Source organism: Cornus florida, unplaced genomic scaffold (assembly GCF_030987335.1).
Source record: "Cornus florida cultivar Cherokee Brave unplaced genomic scaffold, ASM3098733v1 CherokeeBrave_3.0.0_Hap2_Chr11, whole genome shotgun sequence".
Taxonomy (NCBI): domain Eukaryota; kingdom Viridiplantae; phylum Streptophyta; class Magnoliopsida; order Cornales; family Cornaceae; genus Cornus; species Cornus florida.
The window spans coordinates 123,906,085-123,927,246 of NW_026775581.1; the positions used below are offsets into that span (position 1 = coordinate 123,906,085).

General features: G+C 34.4%; 3 protein-coding genes across 6 annotated transcripts; all 3 read right to left on the reverse strand.

The window, feature by feature from the left end:
* Positions 1-51: 51 nt before the first annotated feature.
* On the reverse strand, positions 52-11,676 carry LOC132285785 (aspartic proteinase 36-like). Of its 3 annotated transcripts, none has more exons than XM_059788009.1 (12): positions 11,162-11,676; positions 8,170-8,290; positions 4,780-5,207; positions 4,519-4,675; positions 3,245-3,327; positions 3,053-3,149; positions 2,828-2,891; positions 2,454-2,660; positions 1,566-1,690; positions 1,274-1,375; positions 1,092-1,189; positions 52-763 (listed from the first exon to the last, which is right to left on the reverse strand). In XM_059788009.1, exons 1-12 carry the CDS (start codon positions 11,482-11,484, stop codon positions 553-555), a joined length of 2,016 nt encoding a protein of 671 aa, XP_059643992.1. In that variant the 5' UTR covers positions 11,485-11,676; the 3' UTR covers positions 52-552. The 3 variants fall into 3 exon arrangements, with proteins under 3 accessions (XP_059643992.1, XP_059643989.1, XP_059643991.1); XM_059788006.1 differs by having other exon boundaries at positions 2,828-2,900; positions 11,162-11,675; XM_059788008.1 differs by having other exon boundaries at positions 52-760; positions 2,828-2,900; positions 11,162-11,674.
* Positions 11,677-12,153: 477 nt separating this feature from the next.
* On the reverse strand, positions 12,154-18,408 carry LOC132285786 (FRIGIDA-like protein 3). 2 transcript variants are annotated; one of them, XM_059788011.1, is made up of 4 exons: positions 18,181-18,408; positions 13,357-14,446; positions 12,937-13,118; positions 12,154-12,860 (listed from the first exon to the last, which is right to left on the reverse strand). In XM_059788011.1, exons 2-4 carry the CDS (start codon positions 14,408-14,410, stop codon positions 12,363-12,365), a joined length of 1,734 nt encoding a protein of 577 aa, XP_059643994.1. In that variant the 5' UTR covers positions 14,411-14,446; positions 18,181-18,408; the 3' UTR covers positions 12,154-12,362. The 2 variants fall into 2 exon arrangements, with proteins under 2 accessions (XP_059643994.1, XP_059643993.1); XM_059788010.1 differs by having other exon boundaries at positions 13,357-14,434; positions 18,181-18,407.
* Positions 18,409-19,542: 1,134 nt separating this feature from the next.
* On the reverse strand, positions 19,543-21,087 carry LOC132282047 (uncharacterized). Its single transcript, XM_059783680.1, has 3 exons — positions 21,031-21,087; positions 19,923-20,157; positions 19,543-19,838 (listed from the first exon to the last, which is right to left on the reverse strand). The coding sequence occupies exons 1-3, from the start codon at positions 21,085-21,087 to the stop codon at positions 19,543-19,545; spliced, it is 588 nt and encodes a 195-aa protein (XP_059639663.1).
* Positions 21,088-21,162: the final 75 nt, after the last annotated feature.

Consider the following 21,162-nt stretch of genomic DNA (forward strand, 5'->3'; position numbering starts at 1 on the left):
ACAAATATAATAATTATTATTATTAAACAAGAAACAATAAAACTCCTAATGTACAAATTAGAACCAGCAAAATATATTTCTATAAAGAATACATCTTGTCCTTGTTCATCACAGAATCCTTATTTCTATTACTGTAGATTTGTAATTCATCTCATTGACTTGACCTTTAATTCAATAATATCTTACAACATCACGAACTAATTTACGTATATGAAATACCGAAAATGAGGAGTTCTCTTCCACAACAATTTTATCCCAGTTTATGAAACATCAAATAAAGCCCTCAAAGGTTGGTTCCCATGTCAGAAGTCATTACCAGCGCTGGTTCTATCTATGCAAGGTGTTGGAACGGGATGTATTGGGAAGATCTAGAGAAATGTCGGAAACCCTTGGCATTATATTTGCACAAAGTAGCTGCTCGCTGACTTAAACTTGTGTCCACATCATGCTCATCGTTTTAGAAGCTATGGATGCAGAAATCGGTCATCTTACTCTAGATTGAAGAATGCTGTGCTATACTGTTTCACATAAATCACCAGGCAAAGACAACTTTTATGAGTTTGAAAGCGGCTGTAGTTCCTGCTCACGAGAAACCACGTGTAATTCTTGATCCGGAACAGTTGCATCAACAGGCTTGTATGAAACAAGTGATTGCTGTCTCCGTCTCCAAATAAGCCATGCCCCAGAAGCCGATAATCCCAGAATTAAGGTTACAATAATTGCTACAACCACAAACAAGTAATGTTGCTGCCACCAGGTCCTGCTTCATTCCAAAACAATTTGGATATAAAAGAAAATCTTAGATATATACATACACCACATGTACAATTAAGAATGCAAATGGTATTTGTGAGGGGTAGGTTCACAATAAGGAGTCTCTAGTCTATGTGCCTTTCAAAATACAGGTTTACCAAAACCATGATAAAAACATGCAAAAAGAGCCCTAGTAATATACTTTCAAACCCCCCCACCCTACCAAAAAGGAGGGGAAAAAAGGGAGGAAGAGAGAGAAAGAAGAAAAGAAAAGAAAAAAATGACAAAGAACTAATGCAACATGAGCCGGGGATGTCCAAAAGAAGTAAATTGCATACCTTTTTGGTGGGGGCTCAATTTTCCATCCAACCAATTGATATCTTCCAAACGCATCAGGAAGCTGCATGCGATGTTCAGCTAAGCGGGAAATTATACTCTGCCAAAAGAACATAATTTTCAAATAATTCATCCTAATCTTCTGCAAAGAAACTCAATGCAAAGCTACAAACTGCAAATTCACCTTTGCATTGGAATTAGAAAAGTAGTCAGCAGAGCCTGCTGGCAGAACAGCCCATCTTACGAGAGAATCATTTCCTTCAGACGTAAAATTAAGTAGGTGGACCTGAAACCATGCATTTCAGAATACAGGCACCCATGGGGTGAATGACGTTTAAGTTGCAAGAAATACGGATTAACAATAAAAATAATAAAGTTGAACTAGCAATCAGAAAGTGCAGCGCATTAGTTTCAGATCAAATGCTGCAACAAGCGGCTATAACAACGATTATGCATTAAATCCAAAATAATTTTACCTGTGAAGCATTAACATCTAACTCCTGTGCAATGAACTGAGCAAGCTCTGTGACATGAGGTTTTAGGTCCAAGTACTTGACATTCAACAGCATATTAAACGTTATGAATCCAACTTGAAGTTCCCCTGGACAACAATGATAATGTAGATATATCATTAGAGATTACTCATTTCAAGAAGAGGGATATGATATTGGGAGAGTCATGGAAGAAGTACTCCAGGCATTAAAATTGTTTGCATGATGTCTTCCAAAATTTAAGTCCAGTTTACGGTTTAAAATAGTCAACCAGCATATATGTTGAGACGTTGCCAGAAAAACAAAAAAAAAAAAGGAGTAGTAGAAAAATAACTATAATCACATAAAAGCTTGTGCATTCGGATAAGTAGCAATTGAAAGAAACGATGATGAAGTTAGAAGATCACAGCCTATGTTGCCCATATGGTAACACACATAATTCTACACAACATCCTGAACTCAACTCAACCATGGCACCTTAAATCCCACCTTGAGGCCAAGCACACAAATCCTTCATTGCTATTCCACTTTATTTATAACCATATCTTCAATTAAATCATAATATATCTCATATCTTCAGACATCATTACTTTGTTTTAGGCCTTCAACTAACTCCTGCATCACCTTCAACTGTAATGAGAAATAAATCATCCTAATTGGTGCATTAGTCAATCGTGTTCAGAACTCAAACGATTTCCCTCATTTGGTTTACAAAAGGTGTTATTTCCAGCTTCAGAAAAATGCGATACTTCCTTATTCAGGGGCGGAGCCAGAAATTTTATTTTAGCATGAAAATATTAATTATGAAATGGATTCAAATAAGATAGGTGGGAATAGGATAAAGGTTACTCATAAAATGGTAGCTTACCATACCTGGAATAACAAGCGGTGGAGGTCCAATAGGGGCAAATGCAGGTGCCATATCTGCGGTTGAGTTTGTTCCATTTAAGGTTGAAGGCGACGGCGGAGGAGCATCAAGGATGTGAAGTCTTTCCCATAACTCAGAACAATTAGTTTTCCAGAAACCAATCTTTTCATGCTCACGATCATACACAACAAAAGTATTGCGGACAATGATTCCTGTTACAAAAGTACATTTACATTGAAAACTCACAAAAGTACCATTTTAAAAAGAAAAGTAAGTCATCTTTTAACATATTACGGGGAAAGGAAAGAAGTTTTTTACAAAAAGAGGGATGTGTGATGGTGAAAAATCGTTAAAGAGCGTTCGTTTGCACATAAAATACCTCCTAACAGAGTGGTTGGATCATGTCCATTCTGAAAAATCCCCAGGCAATATGCACCATGCACCTTTGAATGCTTAATATGGAGAAATGAATCCAACAGGAAAATAAATTATCAGTTGGTGCATATTAAATTATTAATTTAACAGTTACAAGGACATCAGGAGCCACACCAAGATATATTGTGCAAGGCTCAAAAAAAAGCAAATGAGGAAGTCAAATGCTTACCTGGAACAAGTAGTTTTCAGGAGATAATGACAGCTTCTGTCCATTGCCAAATACCATGTCAACTGTTGGAAAGGATTTCGAGAGTTGTGAAACATCACTGAAGCAAAAATCAACAAAATATATTAATTGCAACACTAAGAGAAGTAATTAAACAATTTATTGGAAGTTTATTTCATGTTTAGCCATAGATACCCTCCAGCACCAGAGAAGCAAATATCATTATAATTTGGGTCAGGACCACGAATCCGTTTGAGCGAGTGGAGTTCTTTTATGATCTGCATGTCACCCCCAAAAAAAAAAAAAAAAAATCACATCAGGAAAAGGTAACTGAACAGAAGAGGCTGACACTCCATTGAATTGTTGCATTGTGAGTGCATCAGAAAAAGATAATAGCACTTCTATAGGCCAAATTCCTTGCATTATGACTTCAAGTTAATGGTGAAAAATTAATTGAGGTGCTATATGCAAGACGGGCTCAACTTGCAGAGTCATAACTTAATTTAAATCAACGCTTAAAACTCTGTTTTAAGGAATGACCAGCAAAAGGATGGAGCCTAGTCCATGAAATTAAATACAATCAGCTTCAGTACCTCTCAGATGGATTACCGCCTAGGCCTTGGCAGGAGTGGTATGTCCTCAACCTCCCTAAAGGGAAGGAAAAGGGCTCAAGATTCATTAGGGCCATGTGTACGAGTTTATAAGCTCTGGACATCATGGGCAAGATATCCTCTCTGTTTCTTCTTCTAAGTCAATGTAGTTCAAGTATGCCTATTTTTGCTACTGGAGAAAATTAGTTCATTTATGTTTCTCAACAAGGAGAGAGAGAATGGAATATGAAAGTCACCTTGCGTGACAAAACTCAACTTTTGCATGCAGTAAACCTCAATCTTGGCATCTAAGTTGGCTTCTCAAAGAAAGAAGCTACCGAAGATTAGGATCAATCAAGACCTCTTAAACCTTATTATAGTAAAAATTTGCTTGTGCAAATAAAAGCTTGAAGCATTTAATATGACAGAAAAAAATAAAATAAAATAAAAAATAAAATAAAATTGATAAGTGAAAAAGAAAAAATATTGGCAAAATGTTAATGTAACCTATTAATTTATAATTGTTATCTCTTTGTACCAGCTGTAATTTCTTCATGCCACTATATTTAGAGATAGTGTTCTAATCTGTTATAATGTACAAAATTTATTCATCAAATTAAAACTATAAGTTCCCTTTTTTGTCTATCTATTGCACATTATTAGTTCATTTCATTTTTATCACAACACTAGGCAGAGGGGAAAAAAAAAAAAAAAAGCAGTCCAGCTCATGCGTGTTGCACAGTTTGCTTAGGTCATACAGAACATGAACTAACAAGTATTTGCCATAACCCAAATATATATATATATTAAATAAAAAATCTAAAACTAAAAATAATTATCAAAGGAAGAAGATAAAACTTAGAGAAAAGTGAACTTTACAGCATTCTTAAATGCTACAAATGCTGCTTCTGGTAGGTAAGCATATGTAGTACCACTATCAAGGACGGATCCATGTTTTCCATCAAAAACCTTTGGATTTAAGGGCAATGGCTTCCCAGCAACAAGTATCTCCTTCAGATCAATATTGTAATATGGACTGTCGCCATCCCAAGACTAAAGTAAATGTGTGAGATCTATCAAATGTATTTGTTAGAAAAATATAAAGTTTTACATCTAGAAGATAAATATTTTAAAACATACCTTCGTGCAGGGTCTGAATGGGTAAAGACCATGTCTACAGGGGTAGAGATTTCACCAAGAACCATAGCGCCACCACCAACATCCATCCCACCGTAACACAAAGAAAAAGAATCACTAATTACACCTCTGTCAACAAGTTGATCCACAACACTGAGCTCTCCACTGCCCAAACCCATTATGCCATCAGCATGTTGACTATAAAGGTCGCCAGTTTCCACATTTTCACAACCAAAAACAGCACGCTGGGGCAAAAGTTCACTTTGATTACCAAAGGATATAATATCATCACCAAGGACACCACTGCTAGAACTCATTTCAGCATACTGTCTCTCATAAACACATTGCACCATGTCATTGTCACAGGTGCAATCGACATTGCACTTTACAGGTTGATAGGTGCTAGACATTTCGGGCTGGAACTTAGGATCCTGTTGAACAAACAATACTCAAATTGTCTAGAAGAAAAAGAGGAAAAAATCACACATACACACATGCATACACAAACATATATAACATTTAAATTGCAAATCAAGCAGATGCTGTGTAATAAGATTTCACTTCTGCTCAATCAGTAACCGAAAGTGCTCACATATAAAATATATTTTGCAGAACAGTTTGAACATTCACTCACTTATCAAAAAAAAAAAAAAAAAAAAAAAACAGTTTGTACATTCACTCAAACTAGACCATTGTACAAGGAAGTAGATAAAATCAATGTTTGGAAACGAGCAAGAAATATATAATTTCACTGTATAACTCTACAAAGAACAAAATAGAATATAATGTTAATTGATAATTCTGCCTTTATCGTGCTTAGTGTCTTATGTTTATCCAAACCTTAAAAATAGAGGAGGTCTACTTTGAATATTTGACAACATGGTTCACCAACTCGGCCGAGTCGAATCAGAATCGGTCTCCAACAAGTCCAAGTTGATGATGGGGAGGCTCCAGCCTTGTTCATGAGTCAGGGTGACTCGAGACGGAATCAACATATATCGAGGTGAGGCGACTTGCTGTGACTCCGGCAACTCAAAAAGTCGGTTGTGATGATATAAAATGAAGATCTAGCTCATTTGGCACCATTTTCTCACCCTTTTTCTCAACAATCGTTCTCTCTAAACCATGAACAACTTAAGTTTGAGCCTCAAACATCAAAATCAACATAACCTTAGATCTTGAATCAAACACACCCCAAACAAGATTTATTCAGTGACATTCCAATTTTTTCTTTGGTCTCTTCCCCATCATTTCAAGTATTTTTTTAGATCCCTGCTAACTTGATACTATGTTGTTGAATAATATATCAATGTGTTTTTGTGGAAAATTTAATTTTTTTTCATTTTCAAGTCTATTATTGTTCATTAATTTAGTAACGAGTCTAAATTATTAAGCCTTTACTGCCAACCACGACTTGAAATTCATGTACAACTGTACAAGTCATTACTTGTATTAATTCACTTTAAAAATTCAACAAAGATCATTAAAGTTCATTAAAAACACATTTATTGGATTATGTAGCAGAAGTTGCGTCTCAATGTGTTTCGGACCCTATGCATGGGATTAAACAAAATATAAAATCACAACCGTGAAGCCCAACCCCGTTACATTACGCCCATTACGGCCCCACGTCTGTGACTACAAACCATTTTTGACAATCAGCACTAAAACCTTCGTCAGACCCATTATGATCATGAATTTTGACTCCTGAGAATATTTTTAGTAAACATTAGGGGGGTTTAATGAGGTGGGGCCGAATGACATGACATAGTTCATGCAATAGAAGGGATAGCACAAGACCGCAATTAATAAAATAGAGTGCTAAAAAAAACAGATTCAGATTTATACGAATATAATTCGATTTTTCAACAAAAACAAAAAACAAGGAAAAAAAAAAAAGTGAAAAAGTCTGGCATGGAAGAATGGAAATGAAAATGTACGAATACAGATAAGTTCGGATCAGATATTATTTTCTCTTTAAAAATTAGGAACTTTAAAATAAATAAATAAAAAGAAATAGAAGAAGAAGAAGTTCACATAAAAAATGGAAACAAAAAAATATGAAAATGGATAAGTTCAGGGTACTATTTTCTATTTACAAATTAGGAACTGAAAATTCGGCTATATATATATATATATATATATATATTCTTTTAATGTTTCACATTCTCGTATCAACTAATTACATAAAACGACAAAATAAATTTATTGTGCATAAATACATTTCACCAGCTTAATCAAATTCATCAAAATCAACTCCTTGAACAAAAAATTTCACTGAAACCTCATATTCCAATTCCACCAGCAAAAAGGATTGAACCGGACAAACCAAGAAAACCCCACATCAAATAAAATGTTTAACAAAAAAATTAGATTTTTTAAAAAAAAATTTTATAAGTAAAAAAATTAGATGTTCACATCAATAAACGTGTACATATGTATTTTTTCTACGACAACCAACCAGAGGACTAGAGGAGACTGTAGCTGCCCAAGTTTTGATCCAATGATTATTTGGATTGGAAGGAATTTTCAGCCATCAGATGGGGGAGAATGCTGCAGACCCTCACATCAGCTGGGTGAATTTGACTGATCTTGTAGCAGTCCCTTTCAATCCCAGTCACCTCCATGAGAAAGCCATTTGGCTTGTGAAGACATTGCTGGGTTATGCCAATTTTTTACTCCCCCCCTACCCCACAACCCCAATTCTCTCTCTGATCTTCTATTCGAGCCAGATCTGATGTCAATTTTTTCAATCGGAGCTGAATGAACGAGTTCGATACGGTTGCATTGACAAAAACGCAAATGATACTATATAGTTCCCAGTGAAACATCAGATGGATGTCTTGTTGAAAAGTTCATACGTACACGAAATTCTTAACAAGGGACAAGACTTGGTTATTTTCAAACAAAACTTCTATATACAAGCCATTATGTTAAGATAGCTCAGAAATGAAATTCAAAAATTCAACATTTTTGTATCCTATTGATAAATATAAGAATTGCCCTTTCTTGTGCTCCAATTCTTTTGATGCTTCACTGTGAAAAAGTATACATTTTATACAGCGATGGAGCGCATGCTTCGAAAGTAAACACCATGATAACACCATTCTTTGCACGCACAAAATTATAATTAAGAAAATGTTATAACAGATCTGCATTTTGATACTTTAACATGTATATAATCTATACCAACACCTCAAATTGTTGCATACTGTCTCCCTTTGAAGACAGAGAGTGCAACTAATTTTATCTAATTTATATTTAATTTAATCAAATACAAATTTTTTTTTTTTTTTTGGATAAGTAATCAAATACAAATTTATTACCAAAGCAAATGAATCAACTTGTAATAATCATTCGAATGAATTATTAACATTAAAATGAAATAATCACCTGGTGGGTGCCACACTGTTTGCACGTAGAGCAGGGGACGTATGTGACAGTACTCCCTGTATCAACTATAAGAGCGAATTCCTGTGGAGGAGTTCCAATCCAAAGTCTGGTGGTATAGTAACTGCAATACCAATCCAAACAACACAGTTCACTTTGTATCAACACATAAGACACATATATATACATGATACATATAAATACATACATCATCCTTGCTTTAATCCCCATATGAATGGGTCGGCCACATGAATTCTCTTTTACCATTTTTTTCTATTATAAGCCATCTCATCTATAATATTTAAGCTCAAGTAACTCCAATCATACATCTTAACATTCCCATTTCCACTACCTAAATGTGTTGTTCTTTTAATCCATTTGTTAATTTTTTAACGCGTAAAATGCCCTCCATTTTGTCCCTCCTGATCCAATTCTACTACTTGTATTACTATTTATCTCTCCATCCTTTTGTATTATTGATCCTAAACATTAAAAGTAATTATTATGAATAAGCCTTTGGGTTTGAAGAGTGACTATTATATTATCAATATTTGAATTTGTATTAACTTTATATTCCATATACTCGGTTTTGGTTCAATGAATTTTAAATCTTTTTAATTCTAACGCATTTTGCCAACAAAATCAACCAAGCCTTTTCACAATTACTTGGGGTCGGCTACATGAATCCTATATTTCCATTCCGCTCTATTCAAGGCCATCACCTCAACCAATCCACATGCAATCATATATTTATTTATTGACTCTACCCACATTAACCTTGGTCTTCATCACGGGTTAGAAAAGTGACATAGTCCACATGCAATTATATATTTATTTATTGACTCTACCCACATTAACCTTGGTCTTCATCTTCCCCTAGCATCACCTCAATGTGGACTATGTCACTTTTCTAACCCGTGCACTTAACTGTCTTCTATGCACATGCCCAAACCACCTTAACTAATTTTCTATCATTTTATCTCCAATTGATGCTACTCCAACCATCTCCCAAATATGATCATTTTTAATTATATCCTTTCTAATATTACTGCACACCCATCTCAACATTCACATTTCTGCCACACTCACTTCATATTGCATTTCGCCACATTTCTAATTTTATTGCTAAGTTTTCTTTACAAGTATCCAACAACACTAAATCATTGGCAAATAACATGCAACACGAAATGTCTCCTTGAAAGTTTATGATTATTTCATATTAAATTATTGCAAATAAACATTGACTTAGTAGTGCTTCTTGGTGCAATTTTATGTCGCAGAAAAATCACTAGTCTTACCATATATATAAAAAACTTTGGTTTCAGTGTTCATATGCATATCCAGGGGAAAAAAAAAAATCTTTATTATTTGTATAGGAACTTGTTTTCTTATAAAAACACCAAATTATCTCATGAGATCATATAAAAACCATATAGTTTTTTTGCTTACTCCTACATTCCTCAACTTGTCTTATTAAGTAAATAGATCCCATTCTTGATCTCCCTGACAGAAATGCAAATCGGTTATCGAATTGACGTAAGCGAATGCTATGAATGTTCACAAGGAGCGATAAACAATTTGAATCCACAAAGTAAGAAAAAATCTGATATTGTATTGATAGTTGAATGAATAAATTAATTCTGCTCTTTGCAGTACAAGTATATACAATAAACGATAACCTAACACTAGAAGGAAACTACTAATATAAGGAAACTAATCCAAAAAATAATTTCTCTCCAAAAATTCTGAAAAACTAAAATAAGAAACCTAAACAATAAAAACAACCGAAAATAAAAATTCAGAACAATTTGACTTGCTTTAGACCTCTAAGAAAAATCATGAAATATTCGGCAGCCTCCCTACAACACTAAAAAACGTGATTTCAAAGCCCTAAACGAAGGTTTTCAGCTGAAAACCAACATGGCCCACAAGCTAAAGTTAGCGGGTTTTTCACAATGGGTCGTTTCCACCCAAAAAACACTTCTTTTGGGTCGAAAACGGACTTGTCAAACTGTCGTGCATCACGAATACAGTTGATTGATTCCTTTTTTAATCTTTGTTCCATCACCTTTTCCAGTAAATTCATTATATGATTCATTAATATATTTTTTTAAGTGTGTCATCCACTTCCTTATTGTTTACCATATTTATCATTCATATATTAAATTCAATTCCTTTTGCTTCCTTTTCTTTAACTAGTATGTATAATCTATCAGCAATACATCTAATTCAGTCCATGTCTTTAGTAACTTAGCTCAACTCTTTGTAAATTTATAAATACTCTTTTACCCTCTTTTATATCTAATTTTTCATATAAATCATTTTAATGCATTTTGTTTAGCTTTACTTACTATCTTCTTAGTTTCATTTTTTAGTTTCTTATATTTTTTAAAAATCCTTTCTTGCTTACATTTGTTTTTTATCATTCTTCTAAACTTTTTCTGTATTATTGTGTTACTTCTAGTACTTCCTCACTCCACCAACCCATCTTCATTTGCTTTCTCCCATAATTTTTTAGAAAAATTACTAATTTAGTACCTAGGTCTTTCTTTTCATCATGCATTGTGCAATAGAAGTAAAATTTGAGGGAGAAAAATATAAGTAAAATCATTGAATTGTAAATTGATTCAAAACAAGTGGTATATAATCTAATTTTTTTTCTACATGCTCATTTTTTTTAATTGGTTAATGAACATTGCATTATAAATTTAAACAATAATTAAATTAATTTAAATTCAAAAAAAAAAAAAAACTCTGTATAAAATTCACAATGACTTTAATACATATATTCTATAAATAAAATAAAAAAATTAAAAGTTAATAAAATGTTATCTTTTCTTTTTATTTAAATTTATATCAGATTTTGTAACAGTATAAATGAAAGTTTGAGTCTAAATTTTATATCTAATAAGCAAGACAAAGTGTAAGATTTAATAATTTAGAACTTAAAATATATATACATATACACACACACACACACACACATATATGTTACCCGTTTAGAAGAAGATCGTCGTAGAGGCGCATCCGAGCGTTGGGGTGGTGAGCGTCGGATCTTTGGAGGTGGCGACGGGGACTTCCGCGGCCGGCAGCGACCGCACTCCGGGAAGAGTTGGGAGGAGAAAGAAAAAGAGGCAGAAACATGGCGTGGTGATTGCTGCCGCCGTGAGGTGGTCGGAGGAGGATGGTATCTGGATCGCCTAAGAGATCGGGCACGGCAGAGTAGGAACCGACGCCGGATGGACCGAGTACTAAGAATAATAAAATTAGGACGGTGGAAGTGGTGGTGATGGCGGTGGCGAACGGGGGCTGCGCCATTTGCTCAGTGCCGGCTCGGGCGATTGAAGATGGTCCGTGTTTGGAGTTGAATATGAGCAAGGAAGACGGCAAAGTCGTCTCACTCTCTCTAAAATTCTAAAGAAAAATAAGTATAGAGATAGATGGAGAGAGTATTCCTGGGGAGGGGAAGTCAGCGGGCCAGACGAATAAGACTATGCAACCTCTCTGAATTCTGACATACCAAAGTTAATCGACGCATATAAAATGAATGCCAAAACAACGTCGTTTTCAAACGAGAAGGACACGGAAATTACACAGGTCCCCTAACAATAAATTTGGGTATTTTCAAACAGCATTGTCATAATGTCATTGGATTTCAAACATTTCTTAGCAATAAAGGAAAATAATTAAATAAATGGAGAAAAAATAATAGTAGTGGAAAACGCAGCAAAAAAAAATAATTAGAATTTGGATTGTGAGAATGACTTCTGAGTGTGCGTCCACCAAATGGAATTCAAAAAGTTTAATTTTTGACAGAGCATCAATAGTTGAGAGTGACATGCATCAAAAAAGGAGCAAAGAAGTAGGTGGTCTTATCATCTCAGTTAGGTCTCCATGGCAACTAAAAAACTAGTCAGCAGCGTAAACACCTGTTTTATACAACAAAATTAGTTTTTGACTCAACACAACACATTCATGCCTCAAACATTCACAAGAAATGCAACCGAAACCTAAATATAATATTTGGTTCCATACTGCAGCAGAATACTTTCGGTTTCCAAACCATCTGCAAGATAGAAGCTTTTAAAATGCAGAATGGAGAAAGTTAATCATGCTTAAATTAAAAATAAGTTATCCGGTATGTTGGTCTAGCATCTCTTCTAAGCAAAATTTCATACAGAACTTGAACTATTTAATTACATATACGGTTGATGTGAAGACTGCATTCCACTACCCGTATAACTGCCATAGTTAGGTGCAGCAGAATTATATGTTGTTGTTGCAGTAACCCTGCCATCCTGGGGATAATATGACCTTTGATCATATGCTGGCTGTGCATATGTAGGCTGGCTAGGAGCTTGGTAATTGTAGGCGTATGGACCAGCATGCAGAATACTCTCCGACATTCCTGCAAATGTTGCCCTCTCATTAAAAACAGGTGCAGCTTGTCTAACAGCAGCAGGAGGAGCAGCACCGGGTGCATGGAATCCATAACGTCCTCCATTCGCTCGAGACTTGTTGAATTTTTGCTTTTTACCAAATTCACCAAACTTCCTCTTATCAGGCTTCGACTTCTCTAGCTGCCCAACCCTTCTCTGAAGTGGATCTAGTGGGTAGTCCACCTTAAGTCCATACTCTCGAACACACTCTATTACAGCTTTCAGTGCTGCCAGTTCTTGAGCATTTTCATTATTCTGTATAAGAAACTGCAATTTAGTGTGCGCTTAAGAGAAATGCAAACGAAACTTTAATTGGGGAGCCAAATAGTACCTGTTCACCAGCAGCACCAGCACCTCCCAAGTTACTGCTTTTTTCTTGCGAGTTTTTTTTCTGCTCTGTCAAATACGTCTTTAGAAGGGGCACGATTGGGAAGCTTTCAGTGAGCTGGAAAGCATGGACAAAATGTACCGCATCAATTTGTTTCCGGATGTTAATCAATGTTTCAACAACATCTGCAAAAAAGCAGGGATTTGGTAAATTCCATATCCTATTAGTAGGCATAGACCTTCCAAAATGCAGCAGCATGTAACCACAAGAAGTCTTGCTTATCTAGTTGATAATTGTGCATCTATCTTTCTCTAATAAATTTATAGTAATACTACCATCCCTTAGAGGGACAAAGTGAATGGCTTCTTAAAGAAAAATGGTCTAGTCTCCAGACCTCATCAGGTCAATTAAAAGGGCACCAACCTGGCATTTTGTGGGTTAATCCAAGAGAACGGCAGAGCTCAGGCATCCGCCTCTGGTGAGAGACTGCAAGAACAAGCTTGCAGAGTTCTTCTTCATCAAACTCTGAAGCAATCCTAAAAGTTGCAAGGAGCTGCAAAAATGCCTCAGCTTCCAATGAATTTCCATTGGCAGCAGCATCAACGTCTGCACTAACCAACTTAGCCTTCCACTCATCAGCAATGAGCCTAGCTTGCTGCTTAGTTTCAGGGTTCAGAAGGTGATCAGCACCTGGGTCAGCCTTTGCCAATAAGGTGGCCATGGCTTCCATAAACATAAGACAAAACCGACGCATGCCCTGAAGGGTAGCATCCATTTTATCCCCTTCTTGGGTACTGTCATCAGGAGGGTAGAACCCCTCCAGTGAAGCCAGCACCAAACGGCTTGGTTCAGCTGCACTTTCCAGTGCAACAGAAAGTTCATCACAAATGGCAGGTATAATTTTTTGATTCTCCATTATAAAATTCAGAAGCCCTTTTGCATCCATCTGCTCGCAAAATTGCGTCAGCTCTGGACGAGGCCTAACTTCTTCAACACCAACAGCCTTTTCACCTGTTTTATGAGGGGAATTCTCCTCTGATGCAGTAAGAAGTGCATTTGTACGACCAAGAGAACTGCTTACCTTGCTTTCTGTGCCGCCTCCACTCTCAATAGGCTCCAAAGATGCCGGCTTGTGATTTGCCCATGCCTCTGCAATGACAGCAACAGTGGCATCTTTTAGCTCCTGTATCCTATCCAAAAAATCTTGCTCTTTGGCAGCAACAGCCGCCTCTCTCTCCGAAAGCAATGCGTGAGTTTCAGATTCTTTATCTTTAAACTCCTTCTCCCTAACTTCTAGTTCTTCAACTTTCTTCTTCATAACTGTCTCCACGTGGCTCAAGTGTTCTTCAATTTCCATCCACTGAACACTATCATTAGCAGCACCCTTGTGAGCTTCCAGTTCAAGGAATGCCTTGCCAAGCTGTTCCATCAAAGAAGTTGGTGCATCGATTCCCACAACTTGATCCATCTCAGACATGGCTATGCAGAGTACTTGAATGAGCTGCAAAATAAACTAACCAATGCAATTAAAAGACAGAAGAGCAAATGAAATACCAATTAAACATGTCTCCACACACAGGCGGACCAACATGGGGACCAAAAAATATATGTGTGTGTGTGTGTGTGAAAAAAAAAAAAAAAAAAAAACCAAATAAATAGGTAGATTAGAATAGTAAGCTACAAAATACAAATAGGGTCTAATTTATGGCCGCTTCAAAGCTTACAAGAAAACTTTAATTTTATATTACTTTTGGAAACTTTACATTTGAGGAAATATAAAGAAATAGAAAATCTAAATATAATCGCTATATGCTTAAGGAAATCTAAAATAATTCAAATTATAAATAATTCTCAATATTCAAAGGACTCACCAACGGGCCAGTGGCCTAGCGGTATCAGCCTCTTACCTCCCAAAGGGAGGTCAAGGGTTCAAGTCTCAGAAGAGACAAGTGTGTGTGAGTACCAACTAGGAAAAATATATATATATATACACAAAGGACTCAAGTACAGTATATGTTTTTTTATTTTATTTTTCATACTACTAACTCTATTTTAATTTTCATGTTACTAAATTGGCCCCCTAAGTTCAAATTTTTGGGTCAGGCCCTATCACCACAAATGAGAAATGTAAACAGAAGCATACCACAGAAATATGTGTGTGTCCCCTTTTATGACCAAACTAAATCCTATATTCTACTTAATCCACATTCCAAAACTAAACCACTTATTATAACCCAAAACTGCTTTGAATTCCCAAATAATAATAATAATAATGATAATGATGATAAATAAATGAATGAATAAATAATGAGAAACATGACTTTAATCAAACACATGCAAAGACATGCAAAAGAATCAAGGTACGAAAATTCCAAATCATCAAAACCACGAAGTAATACAATAGGCTTCAAGATGGAAAACAAAGTTTCTTTCTCCTGAATAAATTTAGTTTTTGCTTTTCATATAATTAAAGAAAAGAAAAAGGAAAACATAATAAAAGAAACAAGGATGGAAAACAAAGGGGGGCTAAATGAATTCCTAAGGCAATACCCTCAGGCAATGGAAGCATGCAGTGTAATCGTCCACTCCTTTATAAATGAGTAAAGTGACCACGACCCCCTCATGGTTGGGACTTAGGATCATTATAGTGTGAGTAAATTTCACCTAAGGTCTCATGATATTAACCTTTAATCGCTATTTTTCATTTGTGATTGCTCACTTTACTTGTGTTATTTCCTCCCTTATCACTCTACCTCATTAGTGATTGTTTTGCTGTAAAGAATCTAATAGTTTTAGACTAGCTTTAGGTAACTAAAATAGGATAAGACCTATTCACCACCCCTCTAGGTCTAATTTGGAATTTTTAGCAAACTCTATAATACCAAAAACTTGATCTCAATCATTCCATCAATTGGAATCAGAGCGCATTAATCATCGTAGTGGCTAAATCATGGAATCACTTACGGAAGGTGGATCAAATATTAGACCAGTTCTGGCAGGTAGAACTAATTAGAGCTATTGGAAAGCTAGAATGAGGGCATCTATGAAGCATGGGCACTGACATGATTAGATATAAATACGACAATACGACAAATTCTTATAAATAAGATATAGATATGCAGAGGATAAGTCAATATATATATGTGTGTGTGTGTGTATTGCATTAATGTAGATTTATAAAAATTTATACATATATGTGTGTGTTTAATAAAACTGTATATGAACAATAAAACTTGATTTCTAAAGGTCTGAATGTTATTTTGGTTCAGTGAGCCAAATGACTTTTCTAGGATATCTATGTGCACTAAATCTAAAGAAACATAGGAAGTTGAAATCCTAGAAACCACACACGAAGGAACATTAGCTATTATTGTCCATTTGATCTAAGATATAGGAGGGATGGGAAAAGGGATAGAAGAGAGAGAAGGTATGGGAAAAGGGATAGAAGAGAGAGAAGGAATGGGGAAAAGGGTTGGAAAAGGCATTAAAATGGAAGGGAGGATATCCATACCTCCTTTGTTAGGCTGAGTGGAAGGGAAAATTGATGATATTACTATGTTAACACTGTACCTTAAAATATTAACACACTTAAATGAGGATAATGGCATCTTTCAGTTTTATTTAACAAAATATCCTTTTGTCTCATCCCTCCACTTTCTCCAAATTTTGGATGGAAGCAAAATGGTGACTCATAGTAATGTTGAAATTTTTTAAAACCATCATTGATAGGTTCCAACCTAAAGAATTGATGGTGAAGAGAGTAAGGCACGTGGTTGATCAAGGTCAAAGAGTGAGTTGGTTTATTTGAAGAGTTAGGAACTAAGGGCTCGTTTGGCAACTACAATTGCTTTATGCTTTTGCTTTAATCCGAAGGAGAAGCAATATTTCCGCTTTAGAGTGTGTTCAACACTATTTCGAAACTTGTTTGGTAACGTAAATTTCTTACAAGATTTTTGGAAAAAAAAACCGTGAAAGCATGTTTGGTAAAAAGTGTTGCAAGTTTGAAATTTTGAATGGCTAGTTAAAAATGTTAATTTAGAAAAGAAAAATAAAGTTTTTTTTTTTTTTTTTTTGAACAATACTTTGCTATAGTGCGGAAACAAACAAAAACATCATTTTGCACTTCCGATTTTGGCCTCAATTTTGGAAGCGCTTCGGTACCATTCAAATGACATCAAATGTTACCAGACATGTTTCTTGTTTTTGCTTTGCTACAGTACACTAGCAAAAGCAAAAAACAAAAAGCAAAAGCGTTAGCCAAAGAGGCCCTAAACTTCTCCCAAATCACAACCAAAGAAAAATTAAGGCATTGAAATAATTTAAGAAGAGTCTTAAGAATAGCAACATTAATGAAGAAGATATGGTTCCTCTTGAAGTCTTATCAGAAAGTTTAAGCATTTTTTAAAGAAAAAAATAATAATAAGTTAGGAATTTCAGAAAAAGATAATTCTTGAACTACAAGGATGACATTATCAAACAAGAATTAAAATTTGGAATTATAATGGAAAATATCACATGACAAGCAATTGTCCTGGAAAGGGAAAAATAATAACAGAGGAAAATCATGGTAAAAATTCCAATAAAAAAATTGTCGGTGCAACAATGAATGTAAAACAATTCATTTTCAAATAATGTGGAAAATCCAGAACAAAAACAAAAACAAAAACAAAAGGCCCCGCGCGCGCACAGGAGATTTCCCAAACATTTATCAAGGAAAATAAAATATTGGCAAGATCCTCGTGATAGAAAGGATTAAGCTATTCCTTCATGTCAAACTCTATGCCTTCTAATCTTACTTTCGTAAATTATGAAAAAAAAAAAAAAAAATTTCTTACTTTCGTACTACATTGTTTTTATTGCAAAATAAATGGTAACCCTCAAAAGTATTTCTGTTTTTAAAGTAATGAATTTTGAAGCAGTCACTCACCCAAAATAAAAATAACTGAAGCAATCACTCAAACCGTTCTAACTTCTAATCACTCAACAATTAGAAAATTAAAAAATCAAGCGAGACATTTCTGAGTAGAGCAACAACCAAAAACAAATATCAAATAATAATACAATAATACAAAACTAGCGCAAAAAAAAAAAAAAAAAAAAAAAAAAAAGACGAAACCCTAAACGATACCAAAAGAAAGGGAACCAAGGATATTTATGTATTTGATATTTATGTATACGCAAAAATTATTTTTTGCGTGTGTTGTGTGTGTGAATATATATAAAGAAAAAAAGAAAAATATGGCGTACCTGAAAAAAGTGGGAAAAAACCTTCACGAGACGGAGGTGTGGTGAAGAGAGAAATAGATTCCGGACACTCTATTCTCGGAAGGAATTCATATCTCCGGTGAGAGAGGACGGGTCCAAGTGAAGTGACGATTGGTCATCAGATGCGATATGCTCTGAAGCTAATGTGTAGAAGATGTAAAGAAAAGCTTTTGTTTTTACACAGAGTAGGAAAGCCCGCTACAGATAAATCCCTTTTTTTTTTAATGATGACTGAAAACTAAGGTTAAGGCGGTTAGTATTATTAAGTGTTACTCGTATAGTAAATGTTTTCGTATTAGTTTATACTTTATAGTTATGTATTTATAATTTATTGAATATTTTTAGTCAATTTTAATTTCCAACAAAAATTGTTGAATTATTCTCTAAAATAGTACTATTCTTTTTTATTTGAAAATCAATTGAATATTTTTTTATTTTTTAATAAAATAATTAGTTACTTGTGCAATTTATACTTTGACAAAATAAATCAAAATTGTAGATAATGCATTAAAATTATTCACTAATTTTAATAATGATTTTTAAAAGTTAAATATAGTAAGCAACTTGACATGTAATGTAATGGAAAAGTTTGAAGAGAGAAAATTTATATGGCCGACTTCATTCACATGCGATTAAGGCAAAGATGATAGAAAATGTATAAATGAAGATTGGGATATTTTAAATTTGTGTAGAAACATGTTTCAAGAAGTATGATTTAATAATAGCCTTCACGTTGGAATAGACCTGAAAAAAGTAAAACTTTTTTTTTAATCAATCCTAATGATATTAATTGTCAAAAAAAACTTGGTTAATATTGAAGATAAAATTAAAACAATAAATAAAAAAGAGGAGGAGAAGAAATGCAAAATTAAGTGTTATTTCTCTATTTACTTGGTATGGTCAACTAAGAGAAAAATATGAAGGAAAGAAAGGAAAATAAATTTTCTTTCTTAATTAACATCTACTTACATCTTTTATTTGTTGCATAACTTTTTGAAAAATAAGATTATTTACAATGTTGGTTTTTTTTTTTTTTCCATTGATTTATAATGTTGGTTAAGCAGGAAAGAAATATGGATTAAATCCATTTTATTTTGCTTTTCCCTTTTCTCATTAAAATTGTCAAAATAAATAAATAAACACTCATAAGAGGCATGTATTAAGGCCGTCTGTTAATATAATAAGAGGAAAAACAAAATAAATGATTACATTAATTATGAAAAATTTTGTTTTTTTAAATGAAAAGATAATGTTTATTTCTTAGCTTCTTTCCGCAAGCAAGAAAACATATTTATTGATTAGAATCAGAAATTACATCCAAACGAGCTTTATGCAAAACAAACTCTAAGAAATTATCATCCCATAAACATGTACTTTTCTCTTGTAAAGTATAAGCAGCAACTGCATAGGCAACTCATTCCCTACTCTAGGCATATACACCAAATCAAAATCAGGGTGATGATGAAGCCATTCACGGATATCTTCTACTAGAGGGCCAAGTAAAAGAGATGAAGACCCATCCAACATCGCAGCCTCAACAATGACCTCTGCATCAATCTCAAACACAATGTGACTGTAACCCCAACGAATAACCTGGTCCATAACCTTTCGAAACACCAAACCTTCAGCCACTAACGGATCTGAAACTCATTGAAAGAAAAAAGAAGCCAATCGCAACACCTTTCCCCTATGATCACGCATAACCATTCCACCTCCAGCCTCACATAAGACTTCGCAAAATGATGCATCAGTATTAACTTTGATCATGTCTACTGGAGGAGCTTGCCACCTAACAGGATTCCCATAACTGTTTTGCCCCGAATAGTGTGATCTTATAGTAGCAAAAGGAGCAACATTACAATTTAAAAATTCAAAACAGTGAGCTTCTCGAATTCTAACTATCTCCATTGCATCCCACCATTTTTGCTCAAACACCCAAGCATTACGCGCCTTCCAAATCTGCCAACAAAGAAAAGCAACCATACTCTTCATCAAAGCTTATACGATGTCATGAAATATTCCTCTTCAGTGTTTATTTCTTAGCTTGTTTGGTTGATTAATGGAAGGAAAAAGAAAGTATTAACCTTGGAAAATATAGTGAAGAGAAAACAAGGGAAATGATGGTTTTATTTTGTGAGTGATTCACTTTCTTTTTTGTGTGTGTGTGTATATTACATAAATAAACAAAGAGCAATACGGTAATTACCAATGGCTAGTTTGGTTCAATTTTATGTTTTCAATAACTTATTTGAAAACTAATTAAAAAAATGTAGTATATTTTCACAAAATAATTGTTTATTGTTATCAGTTTTATGAATTATTGAGAATTGTTTTCAATTAACAAAACCAAGCAAACACTATCCTATCTTTTTCCTCAGTATATTCCACCTTAAACATGAAAAAAACAAAGTCACCGCAAGAGATTAACGAGTCCCTCATTGCCCCTCCAAATTCGTCCATATTCTCCATTTTATCAAAACAAACACAGCATAATGTTTTTTTCTAATTTATCTTGAGTACTCTAGCTCACAACTCACAAGGATGCCTGCAAACTGGAGATACAACATAATTTATATCAGTATGTAGATCAGAGAATGTTCATTCCAGATAAAGCAAAATATTTCTTGCAATGGAAACACATCTAGCAATAAAATATATAATCTGTTGCTGCGCTGAAGGAAACTACTATTGTTTCAAAATTATCAAATGGCATATAATGATAAAGTATTTCTTCAGCTACCATTTGTTGAGCAGAATTACACACAAAATAGATTCACCCAACCTAGGTATCAATATTGTAAGGCAATTTATGGCTTGCTCTCTTCTCATCACCTGCCTAGAAGCAGATTCTCGCATGTCAAATACATGCTGAATCATTGTAGCCGTCATCCTTGCTTTTATCCTGTCAAATATATGCCGAATGCATACCAAAATCAGACAAATTTGAGCGAACGTAACACACAT